This window comes from Leuciscus leuciscus (assembly GCF_965113295.1).
Source record: "Leuciscus leuciscus genome assembly, chromosome: 1".
Classification (NCBI taxonomy): Eukaryota; Metazoa; Chordata; class Actinopteri; order Cypriniformes; family Leuciscidae; genus Leuciscus; species Leuciscus leuciscus.
Window position 1 is genome coordinate 15,440,309 of NC_138725.1, and position 24,669 is coordinate 15,464,977.

General features: G+C 41.0%; 1 protein-coding gene and 1 long non-coding RNA gene across 4 annotated transcripts in view; one reads left to right on the plus strand and one right to left on the minus strand.

Annotated features, from left to right (window-relative positions):
• The window catches only part of LOC309501403 (uncharacterized protein), a 52,358-nt gene that overhangs the window by 11,967 nt on the left and 15,722 nt on the right, over positions 1–24,669 (minus strand). Inside the window, exons 5-8 of one of the 3 annotated variants that reach the window (XM_082173484.1) lie at positions 18,811–18,858; positions 18,585–18,665; positions 18,411–18,473; positions 17,736–18,326 (exon numbers count right to left, since the gene is read on the minus strand). The exons of the other annotated variants lie outside the window; for them this stretch is intronic. Coding sequence (XP_082029610.1) covers positions 18,418–18,473; positions 18,585–18,665; positions 18,811–18,858 — 185 coding nt within the window. The 3' untranslated portion in view covers positions 17,736–18,326; positions 18,411–18,417. Of the gene's footprint in view, positions 1–17,735; positions 18,327–18,410; positions 18,474–18,584; positions 18,666–18,810; positions 18,859–24,669 lie in introns of those variants that run through there. 3 annotated transcript variants of the gene reach the window in all.
• On the plus strand, positions 2,737–23,451 carry LOC309503936. Its single transcript, XR_014207946.1, has 2 exons — positions 2,737–2,907; positions 22,924–23,451. It is a non-coding gene; the product is annotated as an uncharacterized lncRNA (long non-coding RNA).

The window sequence follows — 24,669 nt, forward strand, 5'->3', positions numbered from 1 at the left end:
GCGGTACATCTAGTTTACTTACATGGTGTCAGTAGTCCTAATCAGAGCTGTAGAGATGCACACACTGCACAGGCACAATGGCGCTTTGCCGGCATCTGCTGACAGAACGCGATATTGTCAGTGCTAAAACGCAACTCCGCAACGACACGGAGCTCTCGCGAGATACACGCCTTTAAAGCCACAATATGTAACTTTTTTGCTTTAAAAATAGCAAAAATCACTATATCTATATTATATATTTTTTTTAGTTGTGTAGGCCTACTTACATTATCCCGACTGTTTCCAACTAACTTTCAAACCAGGAGAAATTTGTAATTTAATTCGAGAAACGTCCCGTTTCTTTATTTCCGTTTTGTGGCGTCATATCCGCGTTGTCCCTGGTTTCCGCTCGTACTGCCATGGCAACCAGAGCTATGAACCAGAGCCCTCTGATAGTAACCAAAGCGACTGACGGTAGTTCGCAATGTCTATTTGCACGCTGTTGTTGTTCTACATGTACTTTATTAAACAGGTGAGAACATTTACATAAAACTAATCAATGTTATATAGCTCAACATGATGAAATGTTAGAATATGATCTGTATGTTATTCTAATGTTGATCTAGCTTACTGCTAGTCTCATACAGACAAACTAACACATACATTTCAACACATTCAAATGCAGTTTAGTGTGCTAGTGTAATGTTAGACCAAGTGAAACAATGCTTCGTTACCTCACAAGTTTAATTTGTCAAATAAACTGACCTGTGATTGTGAGTAGTAATTCTGCACTCGCGTCTAACGTTAGTTCGGTAGAATGAAATGTCCATATTCCTTATATGATAGCTGATAGCTGTCTCTTAGCAATCCCGAACTGCTTCATATCACAGTCATGATAAAAGCATCGATGAATTCAGTCATCCATAAACATTATTAGATCCATAGATTAGATCGGTCGGCTTGACGTTGCCGACAAGATCCATAATTCTTAGCAAATGTTGCGTCATCAAACTACGCCTTTGTTATTGTAAATAGGTTAGCGACCCCTAGTGGCGAAAAATTCCATACTGTACGTTTAACTGGATTAAGCCGAGAAAAGCCGTTTTGGACGGGCCGAGCTCAAGGCAGATGAGCGCAGCCTGCGGGAGGGCAAGTGTGTTTCTGCTTTCCAGTTAGCGAAAGATAAACAAAAAACACCGAGTGCCGAGCAACCGAACTCTGAACTCCGTGGAGGTGAATTTTGATATGTTCATACATCCCGCACAAACACAATAGTTAACCATTTTTGCTAGTTAGGTCTCCAATATAACTGCTAGGCTACTTGCCGTTAGACTAACGGTAACTCTAGGCTTGGAGTCCCTCTTATGATGTCACTCCCAGCCTAGTGGAAGGGAGGAGGAGTGCTTAAAACCACTGTAAAAAGTACCAACTTTTCATATTATATTCAGCATTTTGGTATAAAAAACATACAAAACAATGGTGGGCGGTTCTTATCTTTATGTTTAACAAGCACAATGCATTATCTTCGTGAAAAATGTAACCTGCAATTTACACTGTAAATGATTTAAATAAAGTCTTAAATTAACGTAGAGATTTGTGAGGGAATACGCTGATTTCACGCAGCCGCCATTTTGAAATCGAAAGTGAGGCTCCGGTGGGAAGAACCCCGGAAGTAACGGTAAACAACAATGCCTTGGATTACCAACCTGAAGCTGCTGCCGCGATTTACACTATTGGATGTTAATATCCAATATAGGATATGTATATAGTTCATTCCTGCTTCTTTTTTTACATTCTGAATTATATATAAAAAAAATATTTTATTTATAAATTAATTTCACTGTATATAGTCTAAAGTATGAAAGAAATGTATGTACATTTTTAGAATTGACACAACATCATTAAACACAACGATACGCAATCGCATTCACGACTCTCCTGTGATTAAAGGCGACACTTCCGGTTTTCTTCCCACCGGAGCCTCGCTTTCGATTTCAAAATAACGGCTGCGTGAAATCAGCGTATGGGATGCGTGTCAGATCGCGTCTCTGTCAGCAGCGGCTGGTCTTAAAGTGTCATTAATGTTAATCAAAGAACAAAGGTAAGAGAGTAAATTACTCACTCAGACCCGGCGCCAGGAGGATTATTATACCGGTAGCCTAATAATCATGAATGCACTCCGCTATCTGTTAACACATCTCCGGCGAACGGCTTCTTCACGCAAAAGAAAAACTCTTCATGAAGCGCAGTGAAGTTCAGCGACCTATGTGGCATTTCCTGATGGATCGAGGTTGTTCGTTAACTTCATTTTATACGTGCAATTCACATGAGCTCTAAGCGCATGAAAATAGGGCGTTATTTGAGGAGACGACCATTTTTAGTGGTGTCCGAAACCATAGTGGACGTTATTGAGTGCACTTATTCAATCCCACATTGCACTGCATTAACGAGTGTACAGCTTATGTACGCTCAACGGCTGTCCGAATTCACTCACTCGTTTTCATTCACTCCTTCAAGTGAACGGTGTTAGTGGACTAACGTAGGGAATAGGCCTAACTTAGTGAATGAGGGTTTAGGGGGCGATTTCGGATTCAACCCATGTTCTCAAGCAGTGAAAAATAGAGGACACTGACAACGAGCTGACAGACAGGACCGAGCAGGGAATATTTAATATGAAACAAAGTCTCAACTTTCAAATTTGGTCAGTCAAAGAAAATTAAACAATAAATAGGCCTACCGTTTTGTGGCTCTTTAAAGGAGAACTCCGGTGAATTTTTAAGTTAATCTTTATCGTTTTACCTTTGTGAGTACTGTCTATAGAAAAAAAAACGAACCGGATTGGTGCTTGCAACGCGGAGCTGTTACAGTTAATGCCCAGAGCTCCCATTCAGCTAAAACGGCAGTTATGGGGGCATAAACCTAAAGAGTGTCTTTGTGCCTCTTAACAGACACAAAATGCAATTAAATTGTCTGTCCAACATGAACAGGGCCCTTACATGACAACAAGATGCGTTTAGCAATGTGCGCGATGTGCGCGATTTTTTCCCCCAAACCACTTCAGCGGAAATCCCGCCCTGCAGCTGATTTCATTGGTTTAGGTTACAGTGACGGGTAGGTTTAGGGATCAGTGTTTGGTGTAGGCAATCTGTAATTGACATGACCAATGAAAACCTTAGAATCAGCTGCAGGGCGGGATTTCCGCTGAAGTGGTTTGGGGAAGAAAAAAATCACGCGCACTTACTATTTACCTTTTTCCGGCTACAACTGAGTTCCCACGGGACTTCAGCGCGAGACTACAGCTAGCTGTCTAAAACACTATTTAGGTGAGTTTAAACAATGGCTAAGTTGCTAAACGCATCTTGTTGTCATGTAAGGGCCCTGTTCATGTTGGACAGACATTTTAATTGCATTTTGTGTCTGTTAAGAGGCACAAAGACACTCTTTAGGTGTATGCCCCCATAACTGCCGTTTTAGCTGAATGGGAGCTCTGGGCATTAACTGTAACAGCTCCACGTTGCAAGCACCAATCCGGTTCGTTTTTTTTTCTATAGACAGTACTCACAAAGGTAAAACGATCAAGATTAACTTAAAAATTCACCGGAGTTCTCCTTTAATGTGTCGTGACAGATTGCCTCAGTTAAAGCCAAGTTCAAATCCACCGACGTTAACCCTCTGAGGTCGAGAAACGCGTCGGCGCGTTTTGCTGGATTTTTTTCACATAGCAGCAACATAAACTTAAATTACTCCGTCATTTATGGTTATACAGAAAAAAGAAATATAAAAAAATAATCTGTGATATTTCTACTTTTGTATGTGTCCACTTACAATCAAATCAAAACATTGTGCTTTTGTAAAATAAAGAAAATAAACAGGGTGTGCGTTCTGCCTCTCCGTCGCGGTGAACTTTTTTTTCTTGAGCACGTCTATAAACTGAAACAAAACTCAGCGAATACTTCTCACACATTTATGAGCCATACACCTTTATACACATTTAAGTGTGTACTTTTAAATGATCGGATTCAAATTGAAAACAAATATTCTCTGTTTAAGTAATTTGTATAAAACCAACAGGATGTCCAGTATCTCAAACGCTTGCTAATTACTTTTTAATTCGACACGCCCACTCGCGCAAAAGAGATTCACATGCAAATCTCCACATGGAACGCGAACGCCCTCGTTACCTCAAACACAAAACACCAAAACACTTCACAAGTCTCTGCTTTTCGTCGAGTTTGGAAGACACGTCTGAGCTTACATTGGATTTACCCCCAGAAGAAGAAGAACGCGATTTGAAGACAAGAAAGATGTAAGGTAAGAAATTCTTACTTATTAGTTTATGGTATTGTTGCATAAACTTCACATTGCAGTTGAACTGTTGCTAGATATATGGTGAATATTATACTATTTAGACCCGTGTTTACTGTTAAATACTGTTTGTGGATATCTGCTCAAACATAGATATGTATAACCATAATGTTTAATATTTTGGAGCGCGATGGCGTTTGAATGTATCATATTTGGAGCGCGATCGAATGTATCATATTTTGGAGCGCGCTGTGGGTTTGAATGTATCATATTTTGGAGCGCGCTGTGGGTTTGAGTATCATATTTTGGAGCGCGCTGTGGGTTTGAATGTATCATATTTTGGAGCGCGATTGCGTTTGAAAGGAAAAATGCACCAAACATTAGGCTTTATGTTTTTACTATTATCTCATTTCATATCATCATAACGAATGGAAACATTTGAAGTAACATATGATAATCAATATATTTTTCTCTAGCATAGTTGTTCTTGAAATCTTTTGGAAGATTTAATTTATTGTTATTATTATTTTATGCAGCACTGCGTAGCCTATGCCTACAAGGCACAACAAACCTGATGTTCATTATATATTGTTGGAAACGTGTGTGTGTGTGTGTGTGTGTGTGTGTGTGTGTGTGTGTGTGTGTGTGTGTGTGTGTGTATTCTGTGAATTTTAAAAAGAAATTTTAACCAGAAAAATCTAAAATCTATTCCCAAAATCGTGCAGCCCTATAGTTTCTCTTGATATCAGTATGTTCACAGTTTTTTCTTTTTTTTTCTTTTTCTTTCAGGGACCAGATGCAACTGAGTCCTGCTGACTTCAACATTCACATGAGTCTCTGTATATGAGCATGGTAAAGTGAAAATCAAACACCTTGGAAATGAAAGGTATGTACAATGTTTTTAGGAATGGCACAAAGGTCTCTGTCTTTGGATCATTGTTTTCAATGTGCTCTTTTGTCATTTGTTGTGTATTTTGGGATTATGTTGTGTTGTAAATAAATCCAAACAATCTAAAAGCCATTATTTTTAAATCTCCTCATTCTTTGTGCAAGGTTGCTCTGAATGACAGGGCCTGATCGCTCCTAATAGGGCAGTTAGGGGAGTGTCTTTGTCTTTCTCAGGTGTTGAAGGCTTACATATTCATGAGATGATCACGCCTTTTCGCATAATGCTTTTTCACACAAAACACGTTTCACATAAAACACAGTCTTATCTGAATGAGCAGTCAGGGTGATTTTCACATAGTTTTGGAGCAAATATTCTAGGCTACGTCATACCATTTTCAAAAGTCTTGTGAAGAAATAATCAGTATGGGTTTCATGGCCTTATTTCAGTGAGAATTGTTTTATGTATTTTCACAAACCATGCATAAATGTCATTATCTCAAAACTACAAACTTTTACATACATGCTGCTGATATATTATTGTAGCAGAGTTTGTGCTGAATACAGTGTAATTAGATTTTAGCCATGAAAATGTCACAAGTAACAGAAAAAAACACAAATGTCAGAGCATGTCAGAACACCTCCAGGGCCCAGAAAACAGCTCAGACCTCAGAGGGTTAATCTACTAACTCTCCTGACTGCTTTGTCGGACAAAAGTGGTGGATTTTGATTGGTCAGACTCAGATCGCATGTCAATCAAACTCCCTGCGAAGTATGAATTGGCGCTAATTTAAAAGTGAAAGTGAAGAGCACAATCCCGCACCAGCTTTTTATAAGCCATGTAAATGGGGGTCCAGATCCACGGTGACATGCCCCCATAGAAGAAAATTTAGGCTATAAAGGCTATCATGATCATTTTGCCAACAATGAACCATGGATTTGTTTAGTTTATAATACGTTTTATTTTTAACTTAAAACAAATACAACATATAGCCTAACATTCAAAACTTATCGGCTTAGACTGCATTTGAAGAAAAATAAACACAACAGTTTTCTGTAGCCTTGTGCGAACTTATTCAATAGAATTAGACTTCTAGAATGTTCTTTCCAGTGCAAAAAAAATTATTTTTAATTTAATTAGACAACATTTTAAGGAAGTGTAGTGCAAATATATTTATATAATTATACTTCCATTATAGTTAACTTTCTTTCCAGTGCAAAACAATAATACATAAAAAAACAGCTAATAAAGAAAATCTAAAATATTGCACTCAAATACTGCATTCTAGCCATACAACACCTGTATGTATGCACATGGAAAATCTCACAGAAATAAATAAACCTTCAGACTAAGCACATTGTGCAGCTATTTTTTCCATGTGTACTTTTTTGATTTCTTTACAATGTCAGGCTAAACCTGTACTATCTCTTTTAATATAATCACTTTCTTTTCAACTATATTTGAGTTTAAAAAATCCACATGATTAACGTTACATAGCCTACCATATCAGCCTCTGGAGACGTCTGACGGACAACAAGGAATACTATATGTTTGTGCTCTTTTCTTTTTCGACGGCTGCTCGGAGGTAGTCATTTTTACATTTCCCGCTGTTGTCACTTGTCCTCATCGTTGCTATGATACGTGACTCACAATGACTGAAACGACCAATTAAAAGGGCATTCTCTGATGATGTTCCAAGATGTTAAATTAGAAATTAGTATCTACCGCACCGTCGGTTTTTTTTCTTATCATAGCCTACAAATGTCTTTGTTCATAGTCTGACATATATTAGAAGCTATGTGTCTGTCATGGATTTGCACTGAATTGATTCTCAAAAATACGGAACAAAGTGCGTTCCGTATCAGTTCAATACGGAACAAGACTTTTATGTGTCAAATACGGAACGATTCCGTATTATACGGAACGGTTGGCAACCCTACTGCAGTTCATTAGTTTGAAGCAATGCTTTGAGTTACTCTTCTGTGAGAGTCAAAGAAGCTTTTGTTCGCTCAGTTTGTTCTGGTTCAGTGATACTGATAGACCTTAGTGTTACTGACATTATGAGGCTCTTCTAACACTGTTTTCTCACCTGAATACTTGACAGTGTATCTGACTGAGGTCTTGAGTTGATTTCTGTGAGTAAGCCGACATCTCCACTCTCTGTTGTCATCTTCATTCAGGAGTGTTGTAGTCAGAGTGATGATGATACAGCGATATTGATCTGATGATGATGATATCTGATATCTGGAGTCTGTCTTCAGATCAACACCAGTCTGATTCACCCACAACAGCTCAACTCCCTCAGAACTGACCAAATAATCACAGGAGAATCCAGTATATGAATACAACTGACAGGAGAGAGTCACAGAGCGGCCTGGACTGATATCAGTCTGTGAGGATGAAGATGATGATGATGATGATGATGATGATGATGGAGACACTGAAACTGAACACAAGACACAAATCACAGACTCTTCAATACTCATCTGAGTTTAAAAGGAGAATTTTAATTTGACCACATAATCATAAACTTACCATGAAGAACATGCAGAGAAACATCAGCATCAGTTCCTTGTTTCTGTCCGTTCACATATTGTTGGCAGGTGTAAGATCCATGATCTTCTTCTGTGACGTTCTTGATGTTCAGAGAGCAGTCAGACTCCAGACTCAGTCTCTCATGTCTCTCTGTGTTGTTCTTCTTTATCCCTCCAGCAATCAGTTCAACTGCTGCTGGATGCCTGTTATAGTAGGTCCATGTAGTTGATTTGCAGTCAGAAAGAGCATTATTACAGGACAGACGAGCATTTCCACCAGAACTGATGAACACATGATCCACTCCACTGGTTCCTGAAATGCAGTATATCTCAGTGATCATTATATATTAATAAATGAAACATAAAACATACCAGCATAAAAAGCAGAAGTTTTAAATCATAGTCTTTGTCCTGACTTAAAACAAACAACAAACTCTCCAGAATAAACTATTAGTCTCTATCAGAGAGCTGTTCAAATCACTGACACACTCTTAATATGAAGATAATTCTTCATCATCAGATGTTTGAGTGACACTATGTCCAGTATCAGGAATAATACAGTATGATCTGTGTGTATCAATACACAACTCTGAGATCACAACGTGAATGTGTGCAAGAATAAACTGAGCATGTTCAAATGAACTCTTTCCAGACTAATTCCACTAAATGTCTTTAGAGAAAATACAGATTTCTTTACCTGTGAGAAGTGAAGAGAGAATGATAAGTCCCAGCAGACACAGATCACACTTATCAGCCATTTTGTGTTTCTGTCAGTCTTTCTCTTCATTATATATAGTTACAGCTCCTCCTTTAAACATCATCAGCTCCTCCTCTGGTTGGTAACTTCCTGTCATCTGATCAAATGAGTGTTGAAACGTGTGAGAAGTGCATATACTGTGAACACACTGTCTCTCACACATCTGCTCTGAACAGTTTATTGGCTACTTTTGCACACGAGAGAATTACTGTTAGTCTCACTTCTTTATTTTAGCAGTTTCCCACATGACGTTAAAATCTAGAAATAAAATAATTGCATTATTAACAATAAAATGAGTTTGCTACTGAAAAGGTTTCCACTATCCATGACTAACTTGTAGAAAATTAATTCTAAAACAGTTTTTAAGGTATTTTGAAATGATTAACGTCAGCTCCAGTTTGGTGAAACAGAAAGTATTTGCACACACTTCATGAGCGTCTGTAAAGCAGATATTAAATGTCTTCAGGAAGAGTTTCTACACATGGATTATAATGTTCTGCTTTACTCCGGCAACATTTTTGCAAGACGTAAAATACGTTGCGTTGTGTCAGTTCTGGTTCAGTCAGTGTCTGGTGTCGTCTTTAGTGGGTGTGTTGCATGTTACTCTGTTCCTGTTTGGATTACCTGTTGGTTTAATTAAATCTTCATCTTCATCTTCATCTTCATGTGTGTTTCTACACCTGCGTGACAGTCTCTTTGTGTTGTGGCTTTGAGCTCTAGTGTTTTCAGAAGCATGTCATCGCTGGCTGTGAGAACTCAGTTAGTTTGACCGCACTGGTTTAACCCACACACAACTGTGATTGTTATATATGTAGCTAATGTTGTGCTATATGAAGGTGACCACTAGGTCGCAGTAGTGTTATGTAATTGACGGAGTTCTCGGTTGTAATAAAAAACTGTTGAGAAGAAGTGAGTGAACCAGCCAAACGTGTATGAGTGTTTTCCTCTATGTGCAAATATCGAATTGTCTATATAAATACATTAGGAGGAAACATAATATAAATTGGCGACGAGTTGTGTAGTCTTGAAGACTTTTCATGGCATCGGCGAATGAACAGCCGGTGTTTGTCAAGTTTGGACATAAAAGAACAACCACGCTGAAATATCTAGCTAGTGAGCTAGTGTAGTGATGAGTCGGTCTGCTTCCGAAGAGTCTAACGTTATAGTGCAAGCCACCAGAAGCAGACACATCATGGCTGGAATAATCGGACATATGGATCCCTTTGAGGAGACCGGTGAGCAATGGGCAACGTATATTGAACGTTTCGAACATTACATCTTGGCTAATGAGATTAGTGACACAAAGAAAGTGCCGGTGCTGCTTAGTGTGCTAGGATCAAAAACATATGGACTACTAAGAAGTCTGGTTGCTCCTGACAAGCCTGGAGATATGGATTATGATGATATTGTGAGAGCGTTGCAGGCTCATTTTTCTCCAAAGCCGCTCGTGATCGCGGAGAGATTCCGATTTCACAAGAGAAATCAGGGGGAAGGGGAAACAGTTGCACAGTATGTTGCGGTACTAAAAAAACTTTCGGAACATTGCGAGTTTGGTGCTTACTTGGAAGACGCACTTAGGGACAGATTTGTTTGTGGACTTAAAAGTGAAACTGTGCAGAAGCGCCTGTTAACGGAGAAAGATCTCACATTTCAGAAAGCAGTCGATTACGCTGTATCTGCAGAGACGGCAGCGCGCGACGTGCAGCAGTTAAGTGGCTCGCTTAAAGTGAACGCGGTGTTTTCCCATAAATGCCGCCGTTGCGGGAAAATAAATCATACTGATGAGGACTGCTGGTACAAAGAGCGTGATTGTCACCAGTGTGGAAAAAAAGGCCACACAAAGCACATGTGTAAGAGCAAAGCCAAAAGCAGCCATGGCAGAGAATGGAAACAGAAAGTGGAAAAACCTGAACAGAAAGGTAATGCATTCAAGCGCAATGTAAAAGATAGAAAGAAGAGAATTTCTCATGTTGATGCAAGAGGAGATGAAAATGAAAGTGAGGAAAATAAATCTGACACTGACTGTGAGTTGGGACTGTATTCCATGTCGCAAAAAGGGAAATATTCACGAATCTCAGTGCTGCCTGTAGTAAATGGAAAGAAAATGGAGATGGAATTGGATACTGGGGCTGCTGTGTCGTTGATTCCTTGGGAACAGTACAAAAGCACGCTGGGTCAACTGCCATTGCAACCTACTGATGTTATGCTCAAGACATATACTGGTGAGCCTTTGGCGCCAGAAGGGGTCATTAAGGTGCAAGTAAAGTTAAATAAGCAATGTGCTGATTTGCCCTTGTATGTAGTTAAAGTGGATGCACCCACACTCTTTGGTAGAGAGTGGCTGAGAGTGATTAAACTGAACTGGAAAGACTTAAAGACTGTGCATGCAATTGAGCAAAGTGAGAAAGATAACTTGGAGGCAGTGTTAAAAAGACACTCATCTGTGTTCTCTGAAAATCTAGGCACAATGAAGTCAATTAAGGCCACATTGACTATTAAACCTAACAGTGTACCCAAATTCTGTCCACCACGTAATGTGCCATATGCTCTTAGACCTCGAGTTGAGGCTGAACTAAAACGACTGACTGAGCTTGGGGTGATCTCACCAGTGGAGCATAGTGACTGGGCCACGCCCGTGGTGCCTGTCAGCAAAAAGGATGGCACTGTGAGACTTTGTGGAGATTTCAAGGTCACTCTCAACCCAGCTCTGTGCGTGGATAAGTATCCAATTCCACGTATTGAGGACCTTTTTGCCTCTCTAGCAGGAGGCCAACGCTTTAGTAAACTAGACTTATCAAACGCCTATCTACAGATGGAGGTAGAAGAGAAGTCTAGGGAGCTGTTGACTATCTCCACACAAAAAGGGCTGTTTCGTTTCAACCGGTTACCATTTGGAGTAGCCTCATCACCTGCCTTATTTCAGAAGGCAATGGACCAAGTGCTTCTCGGACTGCCGTACATGCACTGTTATCTGGATGACATCCTTATCAGTGGTCCTGACGAACAGACTCACCTAAAAACTCTGGATGCAGTTCTGGGCAGGCTAGAGGAACAAGGCCTGCATCTCAAGTCGGAGAAGTGTCTGTTTTTCCAGGAGTCTGTGGAATACTTGGGCCATATCATTGACGCAGCTGGACTCCACAAGTCACCAGAGAAGGTGCGTGCTATTGTGGACGCACCAGCGCCAGGCGATGTCAGTCAGCTACGTTCGTTCCTTGGAATGCTAAACTATTACGGACGTTTCATTCCCGACTTAGCCACTGTCATGAAACCACTGAATGAACTGCTAAATAAAGGGAAGAAATGGCAGTGGACGTCAGCCTGTGAGTCAGCGTTCCAGACATCTAAAGCGCTACTAGTATCGCAGGAAGTATTGACCCATTACAACCCTAAGCTGCCCCTCCGCCTCGCTTGTGATGCGTCGCCGTATGGGGTCGGAGCTGTGCTCTCGCACGTCATGCCTGATGGTGAGGAAAGACCAATAGCCTATGCATCTCGAACTCTCAGCAAGGCGGAACAAAACTACGCTCAGATCGAGAAGGAGGCGCTAGCGATAGTTTTCGGAGTACGCAAGTTCCACCAGTACCTCTATGGTAATAAGTTCACCTTACTCACTGACCATCGTCCACTGACCTCCATCCTGAGCCCATTGAAAAGTACCCCGTCAATGGCTGCAGCCCGAATGCAGCGTTGGTCGCTCCTTTTGTCAGCGCATGATTACACCATTCAATACCGGAAAGGTGCATTACACGCAAATGCTGATGGACTTTCACGTTTACCACTCTCCTACACTCATAAAGAGAAGTTGGGCGCAGTAGAGGTATTCTACACATCGCAGTTGGACACATTACCAGTCAGTAGCACCGAGATCAGACGGGACACCTTGTCTGACCCCACTTTGTCACGTGTCTTAGAGATGGTTTCAACTGGTCGGTTTCCAGCTGCGCAGGGCGCAGGTGAAGAACTGTCACCCTACCTGCTGCGTAAGCTTGATCTCACAATACAGCAGGGATGCCTCATGTGGGGTGTGAGAGTGGTCGTGCCACCAAAACTGCGCCCCCGAGTTCTGGAAGAGCTTCACTCCGCACATCCAGGCGTAGTGAGGATGAAGAGCTTGGCCCGTAGTTATGTTTGGTGGCCCGGCATAGACTCTCAAGTTGAGCTCCAAGCTAAATCTTGCCACTCCTGTCAGAATGTACAAAAAGAGCCTGGGCTAGCACCTCTACACCCTTGGATGTGGCCCTCTAGTCCATGGGAAAGGATACATGTGGACTTTGCGGGTCCATTTGAAGGACATATGTACCTGGTCGTTGTGGATGCACATTCTAAGTGGCCGGAGGTGCATATTATGGACAGCACAACGGCCAGCATGACCATTCAAGTGCTCAGGGGCCTTTTTAGTCACTATGGCGTTCCACATATCCTTGTGAGCGACAATGGACCGCAATTCTGTGCTGAAGAATTCAGTGCATTTCTGAAGGCCAATGGAGTCAAACACATCCGCTCAGCGCCATACCATCCTGCCACCAATGGCTTGGCCGAACGGTTTGTGCAGACGTTCAAGCATGCCTTAAAAGCGTCCAAAGGCATGGCACGTGTGCGTCAGAGACTTGATGCGTTTCTTCTGACATACCGAAACACCCCTCATGCAACAACGAAAGAAACGCCGGCTATGTTGTTCCTCGGACGCAGACTGCGCTCTCGATTGGATTGTCTGAAACCCAGTGTTGCTGGAGCAGTACACCAGTCACAGGATGCCCAACAACAGCGACGCCAACGCCACTCTAGGGCCAGACAGTTTGATGTTGGGGAGTCAGTTCTGGTGCGTGATTATAGGAAAGGGGAGGAAAAGTGGGCACAAGGTGTTGTTATGGAAAAGACAGGACCGGTGTCGTACAAGGTAAAGGTGGGATCACCAGGGGTTTGGAAACGCCATGTGGACCAGATGCTGACACGGCCAGATTCAGAGCCTCAGCAGATTGAAGTGAACCTTCCTGTAAGTCCGCAGGTGGTACTACCTCATAGTGATAGTTGCACCACACTGCACCTTAATACACCGCCACATGGAAAGAATGATAATCAAATTCCTGAGATTTCCGAATCATCAAAAACACACCCGTCCATTGAACTACCCCCTACGGAATATGCACAGGCAACAGAGACTGTGAAACGTTATCCTGAGAGATTCAGAAAACCACCAGTACGTTTCCGTGATGAGTAAACAGTGATTAGTTCACAGAATGTGGTAGTACAGTCTGAGTTGTGGGTCATATTGTTTTCAACATGCAAGTATACAGAAATAGATAACTCCTGAGTTTTATTTTGATGTAAAAAAAAAAAAAAAAACTGTACAAATGTATCTATATTGTTGTGCACGGAAAAATGTGTAATTTAAGTTGTGTTAAAGAATATATATATATATATATATTGTGTTAAAGGCACATTCTATCTTAGTGGGGAGGAAATGTTATATATGTAGCTAATGTTGTGCTATATGAAGGTGACCACTAGGTCGCAGTAGTGTTATGTAATTGACGGAGTTCTCGGTTGTAATAAAAAACTGTTGAGAAGAAGTGAGTGAACCAGCCAAACGTGTATGAGTGTTTTCCTCTATGTGCAAATATCGAATTGTCTATATAAATACATTAGGAGGAAACATAATAGTGATCATCTCTGAACCCAGTTTAGGCGGATGGGTGTGAGTTCACACATTCAGAAAACAGTTCCTCTTCTTTCTTGAGAGTTGCTTGAGAGCAAGCAACCTCTATACGATATAGCTGACTACGCCACCCTGTTAAACAGGGAAATATAAATATGAATGAATTTAACCACCTACAAAGGACACACAGGAACGTGGTTATCGAAAGGAGGGCCTGAGACGTGGATACCAAAAGATACAAAAGTTTTATTTCAATCATCAAGCAGTAATCTTAAAACATTAAAAGACTGAAGGAGCAGATTACACATACAAACATTAAAGGAACCAAACATGAAAAGGAGGCCGAGGCTTACCAATGGCAGGGAAACTAGTTTAATGGCCACAAGACTCCCATATCACCCTGTGCACAGGTCTCACCACAACACACACACACACACACACACACACACACACACACACACACACACACACACACACACACACACACACACACACACACACACACACACAATAAGGTCAAGCATGAACACACAACACTCTGTGACAGAGATGAAGGCCATAATACTAATGTTGTCCAATAGAGGGAGACACAGGATAACAAATCCTTTAAAATCTCAGTTTAAAGGGATACTTCACCTCTGGAAAGATTAATGTGTATTTAAAATGGTTCATTTATGTAGTAGAAATGTGAAATAATTTTTGAGTTTGGAGCCTTCTAGACTGAGAAAAGCCAGAAAATTTATTTTTGGCTCATGTGGATGAAAGACAACAACTCCCAGAATGCACTTGCTCGCTGCCCTACGAGGCCACTCCCAAGCCACCTCCGTCATCTGAGGATTTTTTCCATACAAAACATACATAAATCTCTCATCTCAGAGGGATATGAGTGAGGAAAGCATGGTAATTTGAAAATACTACAGGTTTTCTACTGATACAAAGCTTAATGCTAAATGCTGAAGAATCCCTTTAAAGACTGTGAGAATTGCTCAATAAATTGACTTGTAGTAAAAAATTGCATATAAGTTCATTATCGTTTCATAATGTTCATAATGTAAAGCTCGATATAATAAGTTTGCAAAAACTGTGATCTCCAAAATACTTGTAGACCATTAATTTATCTTAATTTTAATGATATTGACAACATATTTGTCAAGTTGCCATGACTGAATGAATGTCCAATTGAAGAAGAGACACTATACTATTTGTCTATTTTAATATAGTATCCTACATATAATAAAACTGACACTTAAGGACTCATATTGTATTTGAAAAGAGACATGTCCATTGTATAACTATATTATCTACATAAGCCATTGTTTGGATCTCGATGATCGGATCAAGTTAAACTGCATCATCTCATTTACCCTCTGAGTCGTTGCCCACAACTCTTCCCTGACAGGGCTTTGAAATAGCAAACAGAGAAAACTAAATGCATGGCTTATATCGCATCCAGCAAACCAACTCTGTTCAGCCCCATGATCCTTGTTTTTTCTTCATTTTAGCAGCTTGAAAAAGGATTTTTTGTAAAGCGACTGTGGTGAAACAAAGACGGTGAGTCATGTCTTCTCCTGTTATTGTCACTTGCACTGCCTGCTACATGTACAGTATAGACTTCGACGTCGACGTCGACTGAATGGGGATCACGCTTAGGGAGCCTGTCTTCTTCGTACTACTATTTAATCAAGCCAATTCAACATTGGCGTGCGTGATTACACGCTCCAAGTTCGTTTCGCCCCTTGGTGCGGATATTTTGGGCAGGTGTGAATACAGCAATCGCCAGGGGCGATTCCAGGATTTTATAAATGGGGGGGCACAGGGGGGACCAAGAACCAGTCAGGGGGGGCCAATCAGAAAATTCAACTGAAAATAAATACTGGTTTAGAAAATATTAAGCACGATTTCCAAAATCTTGTACAATGCCACGTGCTCTAATATAGATGGTATTATTTTTATTTTTTTGTATTTTGCATGGATTAGACAACACAGTTCTGTTCCAATAAATACAAAATAAAAATCACAGACATTATTTATTAATTTAGCATTATTTTATTTACTTTACTTTTTACATTACTTTATTTTCAACACAAAAATTAAGTGTGTGTGTGTGTGTAAACATTCTCAGCATGAAATGTGTCTGTTCCTGTGGGTTAACTGCATCATCACATGTATTATGCTCTGCTCTGCCTCAGAACAGCTGTATTCTGCGGGGTTTTTTTTTTTTTTTGCTGGCTACCAAATAGTTTGATAAACTCATCCATGTCCAGGGACTTGGCTCTCCGTGACTCTACACTGAGCACTCCCAGGTCATATATAATTTAGTGTGTACATACGTAAACACTGACGTGTTGTGGTGTCTCTCTCCTCCCGTTTTAAAAACGCGCAACTGTGCTTGCTTCCTCTTCGCGCGAGTCTCAAATCAAGCAGTGATTGACAGCGCTCTGATCCAATGATGCGGTGGGTGTCGTGGTGTCTCTTTCCTCCTGTTTTAAAAACAGTGATTGACAGCACTCTGGTCCAATGGTGCGGTGGGCATTTTCAGGTTGACAGTAAATCTAGCCCAATGAGATTGGAGGGGGGGCACCAGGGGGGGCCAATCATATTCCAGGGGGGGCCGGTGCCACCCCGTGCCCCCCCTCTAGACACGCCCCTGGCAATCGCACTCGGGTGCGGACCGAACAACCATACCGAGACCCGGCTGAAGAGGTGGTCTCGGTCCGGATCCAAACGAACTCTGGTACAGTTCGTTTAAGGTGTGAACACGACCAGACCCAATTTCAGAAAGCACTACATCTTTTTGGACAGGGTCAGATTGTAATTTGGGGTGATGAAATGCCCAGTTGATCCGTGATCCGTACGGACCAGCTGGCCCATGGTTCGGCACGCATGTGATTCGCAAATTAACTGCTGAATTTAACCATCATAGAGTGAAAATTTACAATTTGGACATGTTTTGTCTGGCCAATTTACATATTCAAACAATTTTAAACGCAGAAGAGGCGAAGATCAGGACTTGCACCCGAAGCGTGCGCATGCAGAGAGAGAGAGAGAGAAAGGCGGGTTTCAGATAGCGCTCGAACACCGAAATTGATTCCCTTTTTTGCGTTTTCTAAAGCTGATTTATCTAATGTCTTGGACCATTATTCATCAGCACAGCCTGTATATCATTATAACACAAGACAACGTGGACAGAGCATTAAACATGAAACAAAAACGGATTGTGAAAGTAAACAATCCAGGCACTATGAAAAACAGATGATTCTGATTTGACAGACTGTGTTTTTGCAAACAGCTGTTAAACATGAAAAATGCCTATTTTTCCACATTCCCGACTGGAGGACTCGGGATGACAGACAAAGACTTTGCTGTGAACAGTGTATCTAGCAGGTCAAGATGACACTGGTTTCAGTCTTCTAGTGTCCGACTGTTGCAGATATATGCATTTCAGGAGTAGCATTTCAGTAACAAACCAATTTTCTCAGAACTGCAGAGACTTAAGCCACTTTCAAGAAACGACTGAAACGCTTCTTTTACATCAACACTTGACCCATTAATACTGTTGTGGCAAAACTTCTATCAAATTATCATCACTGCATAAGAGACACTCTGAATCAAATAGTCTTTTAAAAAGTATTTATTCTTGCAAGAATAGGCCCAGTCAACCACACAGAAGTTACAATGTGGAGTGAGTGAGACACAGACAGGAAGAGATGGGCAGCCTTTATACCCTGTTTCAAGGTTCCTTCCCAGTGGCTGTTTCTTTGACCCATATAGATAAGGGACCCATTGCTGTTCAAGTTTCTATACCTAAAGACACAAACTGTCAGATACTAGGGTCAAAGATCCTGTCCCATATGTTCCTGAAGCGTCACACCAAGCCTCTCCCCAGGCACGTACATACATATATCTTGTTTCACACATTGACAATATTGACACGCTTACTATTCTATAATACAATACATTACGTATTTGTAACAAACATCTCAGGAAAGGAGACATATTAAACACAATTGCAGAGGTTTTATTAAGACAATTAGCATTAATCATTCAAAATTTTAAAAAAGATGCTAAAAACAGGAATGAACTGAGTCTGTCCATTACTGTATTTAATATTATATTTAAAGCAGTCAATATATGAAGCACAAGAAAATTTTATCTAAACTTGGTGTCACTATTTCTTCATTGTGATCAGAGTTTTTTCCCTGTTTTCTGAGAAGAAGAAAATAAAACAATGAACAATCCTCTGTAGTTTTTACCATGTTAAATATTGCTGCAGATTCACTCAACACTCACCAGTATTTTATTCTAATATTGTCGGCATCTCTATTTCCTCTGGGTGCTTCGAGTCCTTCCTCCCTGTAAAATAAAAGCATTGACTGACCTCTCGTATGTGTTTTTATCATGATTGCAGATTGTTCCAGATCAGATGAGTGTGAATCATCAGATTGTGTGCGGCTCAAAACTCACCAGCTCTTCTTGCACAGATGATCTGAAGAAGAATCACAGTAGGAGCAGCAAACACTGCGATCTCAACAATAATCACAATCACTGCAGGAAACATGAGAGGAAGAAGAGAAACTGTACATGACTGAAGTCAAGGGTATTCAACTATCAACAGTTATTGATGAAGCTTTTACAGACTGACTGATAGTTTAATGTTATAAAGCTGTCAGTATAAATGAACGTGTCGTACCTCTGTATAATGATCCAGCAGTCACACAGACTAAAGTTTCTCCTGGATCTGTGGATCACGTCTGTTAGTTCAGTTCAACACATAATGCCACATACACAACATCATCAACACATAATACTCAAGCTTCACACGGGCGATTCTAGGATTTTCATTTTAGCGGGGCTCAGCTCCCAATGAGTGTATGTAGCATGCGCGCTCATAATAGAAACGGCGCCGCTGATGTTGGTCTCGGGTCGGGTTCGGTCTGAAAAATTGCAGCCGTTGTCGGGCCAGGGCCGGGTAGGGCTTGAACACCACGGGCCAAGGCCGGGTTAGGGCTGGAGTGTTTGGACCGTGCAGGGCTCTAGACTGAAGCGATCACAAATTAGTGTACAGTTAATCACATATTTTAGGGGGGCTAGGCAGAAGTTTACCCATACAGAAATGTAATATATTCACATTTATGTGGTACACTGTTAAATATATTGAAATATATTTTGAAAATATTTTTTAAAAATGCTTATAACATAAGTTTAAATTGTTCTTCATGTAAATATGTGTACATATGTGAAAATATGTTTTTGCCTTATATCATGTCAAGTTTTTAATCAGTGTGTTTTGCAATATTTGTTTCTACTTTTTGTAACCGGGTGTAATGGAGGAAATACACACCTGAAGCAAACTAATTGGGGTTTTATTCTGACTGCTGTTTTAAATAAGTAGGCCAACAGCGGTCGATGGGAGCACAATTAGACAGATAAAAGTCTAATTAAAAAAACTTGACTTGTTTGAAGAGATTTCACAACAATTTTTATTTATTTTTTTATTTCACTAGTTAAAAAAATAAATAATTAAAATTAAAATTAAAATACTTAGCAATTGTGGAAAACAATTTACAGTAAATTTGGATGCAGTTGAATAAAATGTCACAAAAAGTTTAGACCGTGGATAAATGCCAAATCCACAAAAATACAAGTCATACAGAATGAAATGTGTAAATCACACTGAAATACAGTGGAATGCACCGCAATATGTCAGATTTAAAGGGCACCTATTATGCAAAATTCACTTTTACATGGTGTTTGAACATAAATGTGTGCTGGCAGTGTGTGTACACAACCACCCTATAATGATAAAAATCCAACCAGTGTTTTTTTTTTAAATCCCCAAAAATCATAAGCACTGTCTCAGAACGAGCTGTTCTCAAAATCTATGCAATGTGACGTAGAATTGCACAAGCCCCGCCCACGACTTTTGATTGACACTGAAGTTTGAGCATAGACCTGAGTGAGCTAAACACAGTCCGGTGAGTCCGCCGTTGTTTCAACGCTGGAGCAGCTGTAGAACGTCTCCTAAAGCGATTGAGGTGTTTTGTTTTTCGGATGTTAGAATAAACATAGCAGTCTTCATTTACTCTCGTTGTTACTCGAGGATTGATCTGTACAACTGCTCTCGTGAGCTCTCGTGAACTCCCAGCTTACAGTCTCCGGAGCGACAGGAATAACGTTACTGATTACAGCAGAAATGAAAGTGAGCGCGCACTTTATGACAGTTCGAGCTCATCGAGTCGTTTTACAGATATACAGTTTACCAGTTTATAAAGCACCCACTGAAAATGTGTGTATATATTTGTTTACTGTTAGTTGTAACGAGTGTTTTGTGTACTTCGCTGTGTAACGTTATGTTCCATGATAATGAAAGTGGAGCAGATGGCATATAAGTTACAAACGTAATTAAAATAAACATACCTGTTCTATCTCTATTCAGCATTTAATCTCCAGCTCTGTGGGCATTATTGTCCGACTCGAACACCGTTACTGTGAGTTTTTGTTTTGATATTATCATCTTTCTGTGAGATGAGATTTTCCTGGCTCTGAGTGTCGAGCTGGTTAGGCTCCGCCCCCTGTGCGTGGAACTGCATCTCATTAACTTTTAAAGGAGACACACTAAAACGGTGTAATAGGTGCCCTTTAAATCTATTAGCCTACTCCATAACAAACCAAAATATGGTAAAACTAATTGGAATACCTTTACCAATCACCACGAGGTTCACTCGTCACATGTGTGATCCAAATACATCAAGAAAGACGATAGTATAAAGCAGTGAATCAGATCGATGCACGCAAAGCAACATGGAGCTCTTCTGTACAGTGAAAATGCTTCTCTGGTTGCGCGTGCGCATCCAAAACGAGTGAATAGTATCGCGAGAAGAGAGAGATTTCTTAAAGCAGCACTCAGTAGCTTCGGGACTTCTTCGCTGTATTCTCGCTTTTTGCTCGCAGGTTTCTCTATAGAGCTCCCCCCACAGCTTCGGAATAGATATTTGACAACACTGTTGTAAAAACTCGTTGGTGATTCTCAGACACCAGAGGCTAGTAGATCAACGACATCAAAGCAGATGGGACATTCGTTAAAACGTCTTCTTCATTCGGGTTCGGACAGCGTGAGGGAGCGCAATAATGACAGCATTTTAGCAGATTTCTTTTGGCCGTAAAGCAATTGTTTACATCGCGAGACCTGATATCACGCGAGACTTCCTGACGCGGCGGCCAGCGGCCCGCCGGCTCAAAGTTGCAAGTGCGTATTTTCCGCTCACGGGCACCAGGGGGGTGCGAAACGACCACCATTCAACCCGAAATAAGTAATATAACCATTCCAATGACTCCGAAGCTGTTCAGTTAAGGTAAAAAAAGTTACTTAGTTCACCTTTAAAGGGGCCACAAATTTTTTTTAATACAAAATAGAAACAATGTAGATTTATACTACTTGGCCACACTTTGTTTCTACACCATGTTTAGTGTATTGTATTTATATTAAAGGGTAACTAAACCCTAAACCAAATTTTTGTAAGTGAATGATCTGTAAGAATGGGGCTTTATTAGTGCTGTTCATTAGGCTTGTTTGAGATGCGCCTTGCCTCGCCTGAAATGTAGTCGAGAGTAGGCGGCTGCAGTAAGACGAGGAGTGAAAAAAGCGCAGGCAAGCCGGACAGATCTCTCTTCTCGCAGTGGATCTGACACCGGTGAGATCAAAGACGGATATCGCGGGATTCACGGGATTCACGCTCGTGCCCAGTGTTGCTAATAAATTGGATGGAATTTAAGTTCTGTTGCTTTTATATGAAAATAAATATAATGAACAAGACACCCAAAGTAGCCTACTTATTTAATTCCATTCCAAATACATGTTTATCAGTCTTTTTTTCTTTAATACAGACATGTTTTTTTTTTTTTTTTTTTTAATAAAAATTACATTGCATAAACCATAGTGATTGCACTGTTAGGTAGTTTGGGAATATTCACACATAACGTATACACATAAAACATGATATCAGAGTTTTAAAATCAAACATTTTAAAAGAGAACAATACATCACGGTTGTTTAAACCAATGAACATCAAGCTGTGTCGTCAGCAAGTCGTTTCCCATCATGCTTTTGATCAGCGCAGTCAGTGGAGAGCAACTGCGCTCGACTGCAGAATCCGACAGGTGCGCCTTGCGCTCGCGAGAGATTTTTGACATACGTCAGCATGACATCAGAGCAAGGCGGACCGCACTCGGACACATTTACATTTACATTTATTCATTTAGCTGACGCTTTTTATCCAAGGCGACTTACAATTGCTATATATGTCAGAGGTCGCACGCCTCTGGAGCAACTAGGGGTTAAGTGTCTTGCTCAGGGACACATTGGTGTCTCACAGTGGATTCGAACCCGGGTCTCTCACACCAAAGGCATGTGTCTTATCCACTGCGCCACTACCACCACATTTCTAACCGGCATGCATCTCGCGCTGATCACCGGTGATCGATTCTGCGCAGATTTTGCTCATCTCAAACAAGCCTATTGATTCAAGTAATTTTGACATTTGTGTTTAAAGTGTTTTAATTTTACAAAATATGGTGTAAAAACGTCTGAGTGCTGCCCTCTTCAGGTTGAACATTGGCTACTGCAGTTGAATTTTCCTATTGGAAGTTATGGTGGTTGGTGACAGAGGGAACCAGCTAACCACGCCCTTGCCTACAGAGAGATACGTCTCAGATGCACGCCCCCTCTCCACTGGGCTCTGCCTACTTTTCCAGAATTTTTCAAATTTTGCCAGTGGGTGGAGTCAGGCTCTGACCAGGGGTTTAGTTACCCTTTAATGCTGCGTTCACACCGGACGCGAATAGCGCGTCAAATTCGCGCCTGCCGCGTCTAGTTTGACGCTTGACCACTTTGTGTTAATTCGCGTGTCTAACGCGCGTAAAAACAAAAGTTTGAAGCGAAATTTAGAGAATTCAGAGGTGAAAGTTTTGGCGGCCATCTTTTTTAGATGTTTATCGAGCATTAGCATTAGCATTAATCGAGAGAGTCACCACTCGTATATGCTCTGGAGAGCAGAAACAGCTGCGTAGGGGACATCGCCGCTGTACTAGGGTCCACCAGACCCTCCGGAGGATTTCAGGAGTTTCACAATTTGCTCCAGGAGCTAGGTTTGGTGGACCTAACGGTGAGGACGCTGACGAGGACAGCGTAGGCCGTATAAGGCCTCGGCCTCGAGTGGTCTATGCCTGTCGAGCCCGCGCTCTACAGCCCGGCGCGAGGTTCACCCTCGCCCGCACCCACCTAATCTGTCATTTATTTTTGTTTTGATAATAAATGGAGCCAGCCTCCAAAAGTGAAACCTGTCCTGTGATTTTTTTAAAAGTTTGAATACACTAAATTGTGTTTGTTGTCTTTACATTAGAATAATAATGTTTCATATAATCTAGAATAGATATGGAATAAATAGCATTCAATACAAAATGAGTATCTCTCATATATTGAAATCGAGTTTTTATGTGAAAGATTTGCTTTGTTGTGCATTTTAGTCATATTACAAAATAATTTATTGAGGCCAAACATAAAATAACATTGTAAACTGTCACTTCACCACGTGACAGCAGCAAGCAGGCTCCTGATTGGTTAACGCGGCGCGAATTGACGCAGAAGTTCAGATTTTTCAACTCGGGCGGCAGACGCGAATTCGCATCAAACGCGTGAATGCACAAATAGCACTAATAAAATCATTCGCGCTTAACGCGCCAGACGCTCAATTCGCGCTATTCTCGCGAACTTGACACGCGATTGAGGCGTATTCGCGTCTACCGCGCCGCGCTCTGAGCCTCATTCGCGCCGCAGGAATTTTTTACGCACGTAACGCGTCTTTGCATTGACTTAACATTGAAATCACTCGCGCCTGACGCGCTATTCGCGTCCGGTGTGAACGCACCATAAGCCTACTATCCACTTTAAAAAAAAAAGTATCAGGACATTTTATCTTTTTTTTTTTCTTATAATTCACTTCATCAGTATTTTTAATGTTTTAATTCTAGATGTATATTCATGTAAATTCGACATAACTTTGACATGTTTTAATGGGAGCGAGCACTGAACATTCGAGTAGCATTTAAACAGGAGCGGAGGGAGTTACCATGGAAACGGGGCGGAAACTCAACTGACAAGCTCCAAAAACTCTGTCTCACTGTTGTTTTCACGGCTTTCAGGCAAGTTTATTACCTAAAGTTACACAAATAATACACACAACTTTTCCTGACACTTTCTTACATGTAATTAATACGCTTCTGTTGATTATTTCGTTTACAGAAATGGTTTAGTGTCTTTGAAAAAGTCTGTTAGCATCTTAGCCGTTAGGCTAGCTATAACCCACATAGCAACATTGTTTCGGCCCAGATCCGGCCCACATCTGGCACATGTGGAAAGATGATCTGGCCCACATGCAGTGTGGAATGACGGCCCTTGGGCGGACCGCTCCTGTTTGCCAGATCTGGGCCACAAACAGGCCATAGCAATGCCACATGTCAGCCAAGAGAAAAGAAATAAACCACAACTGGACCT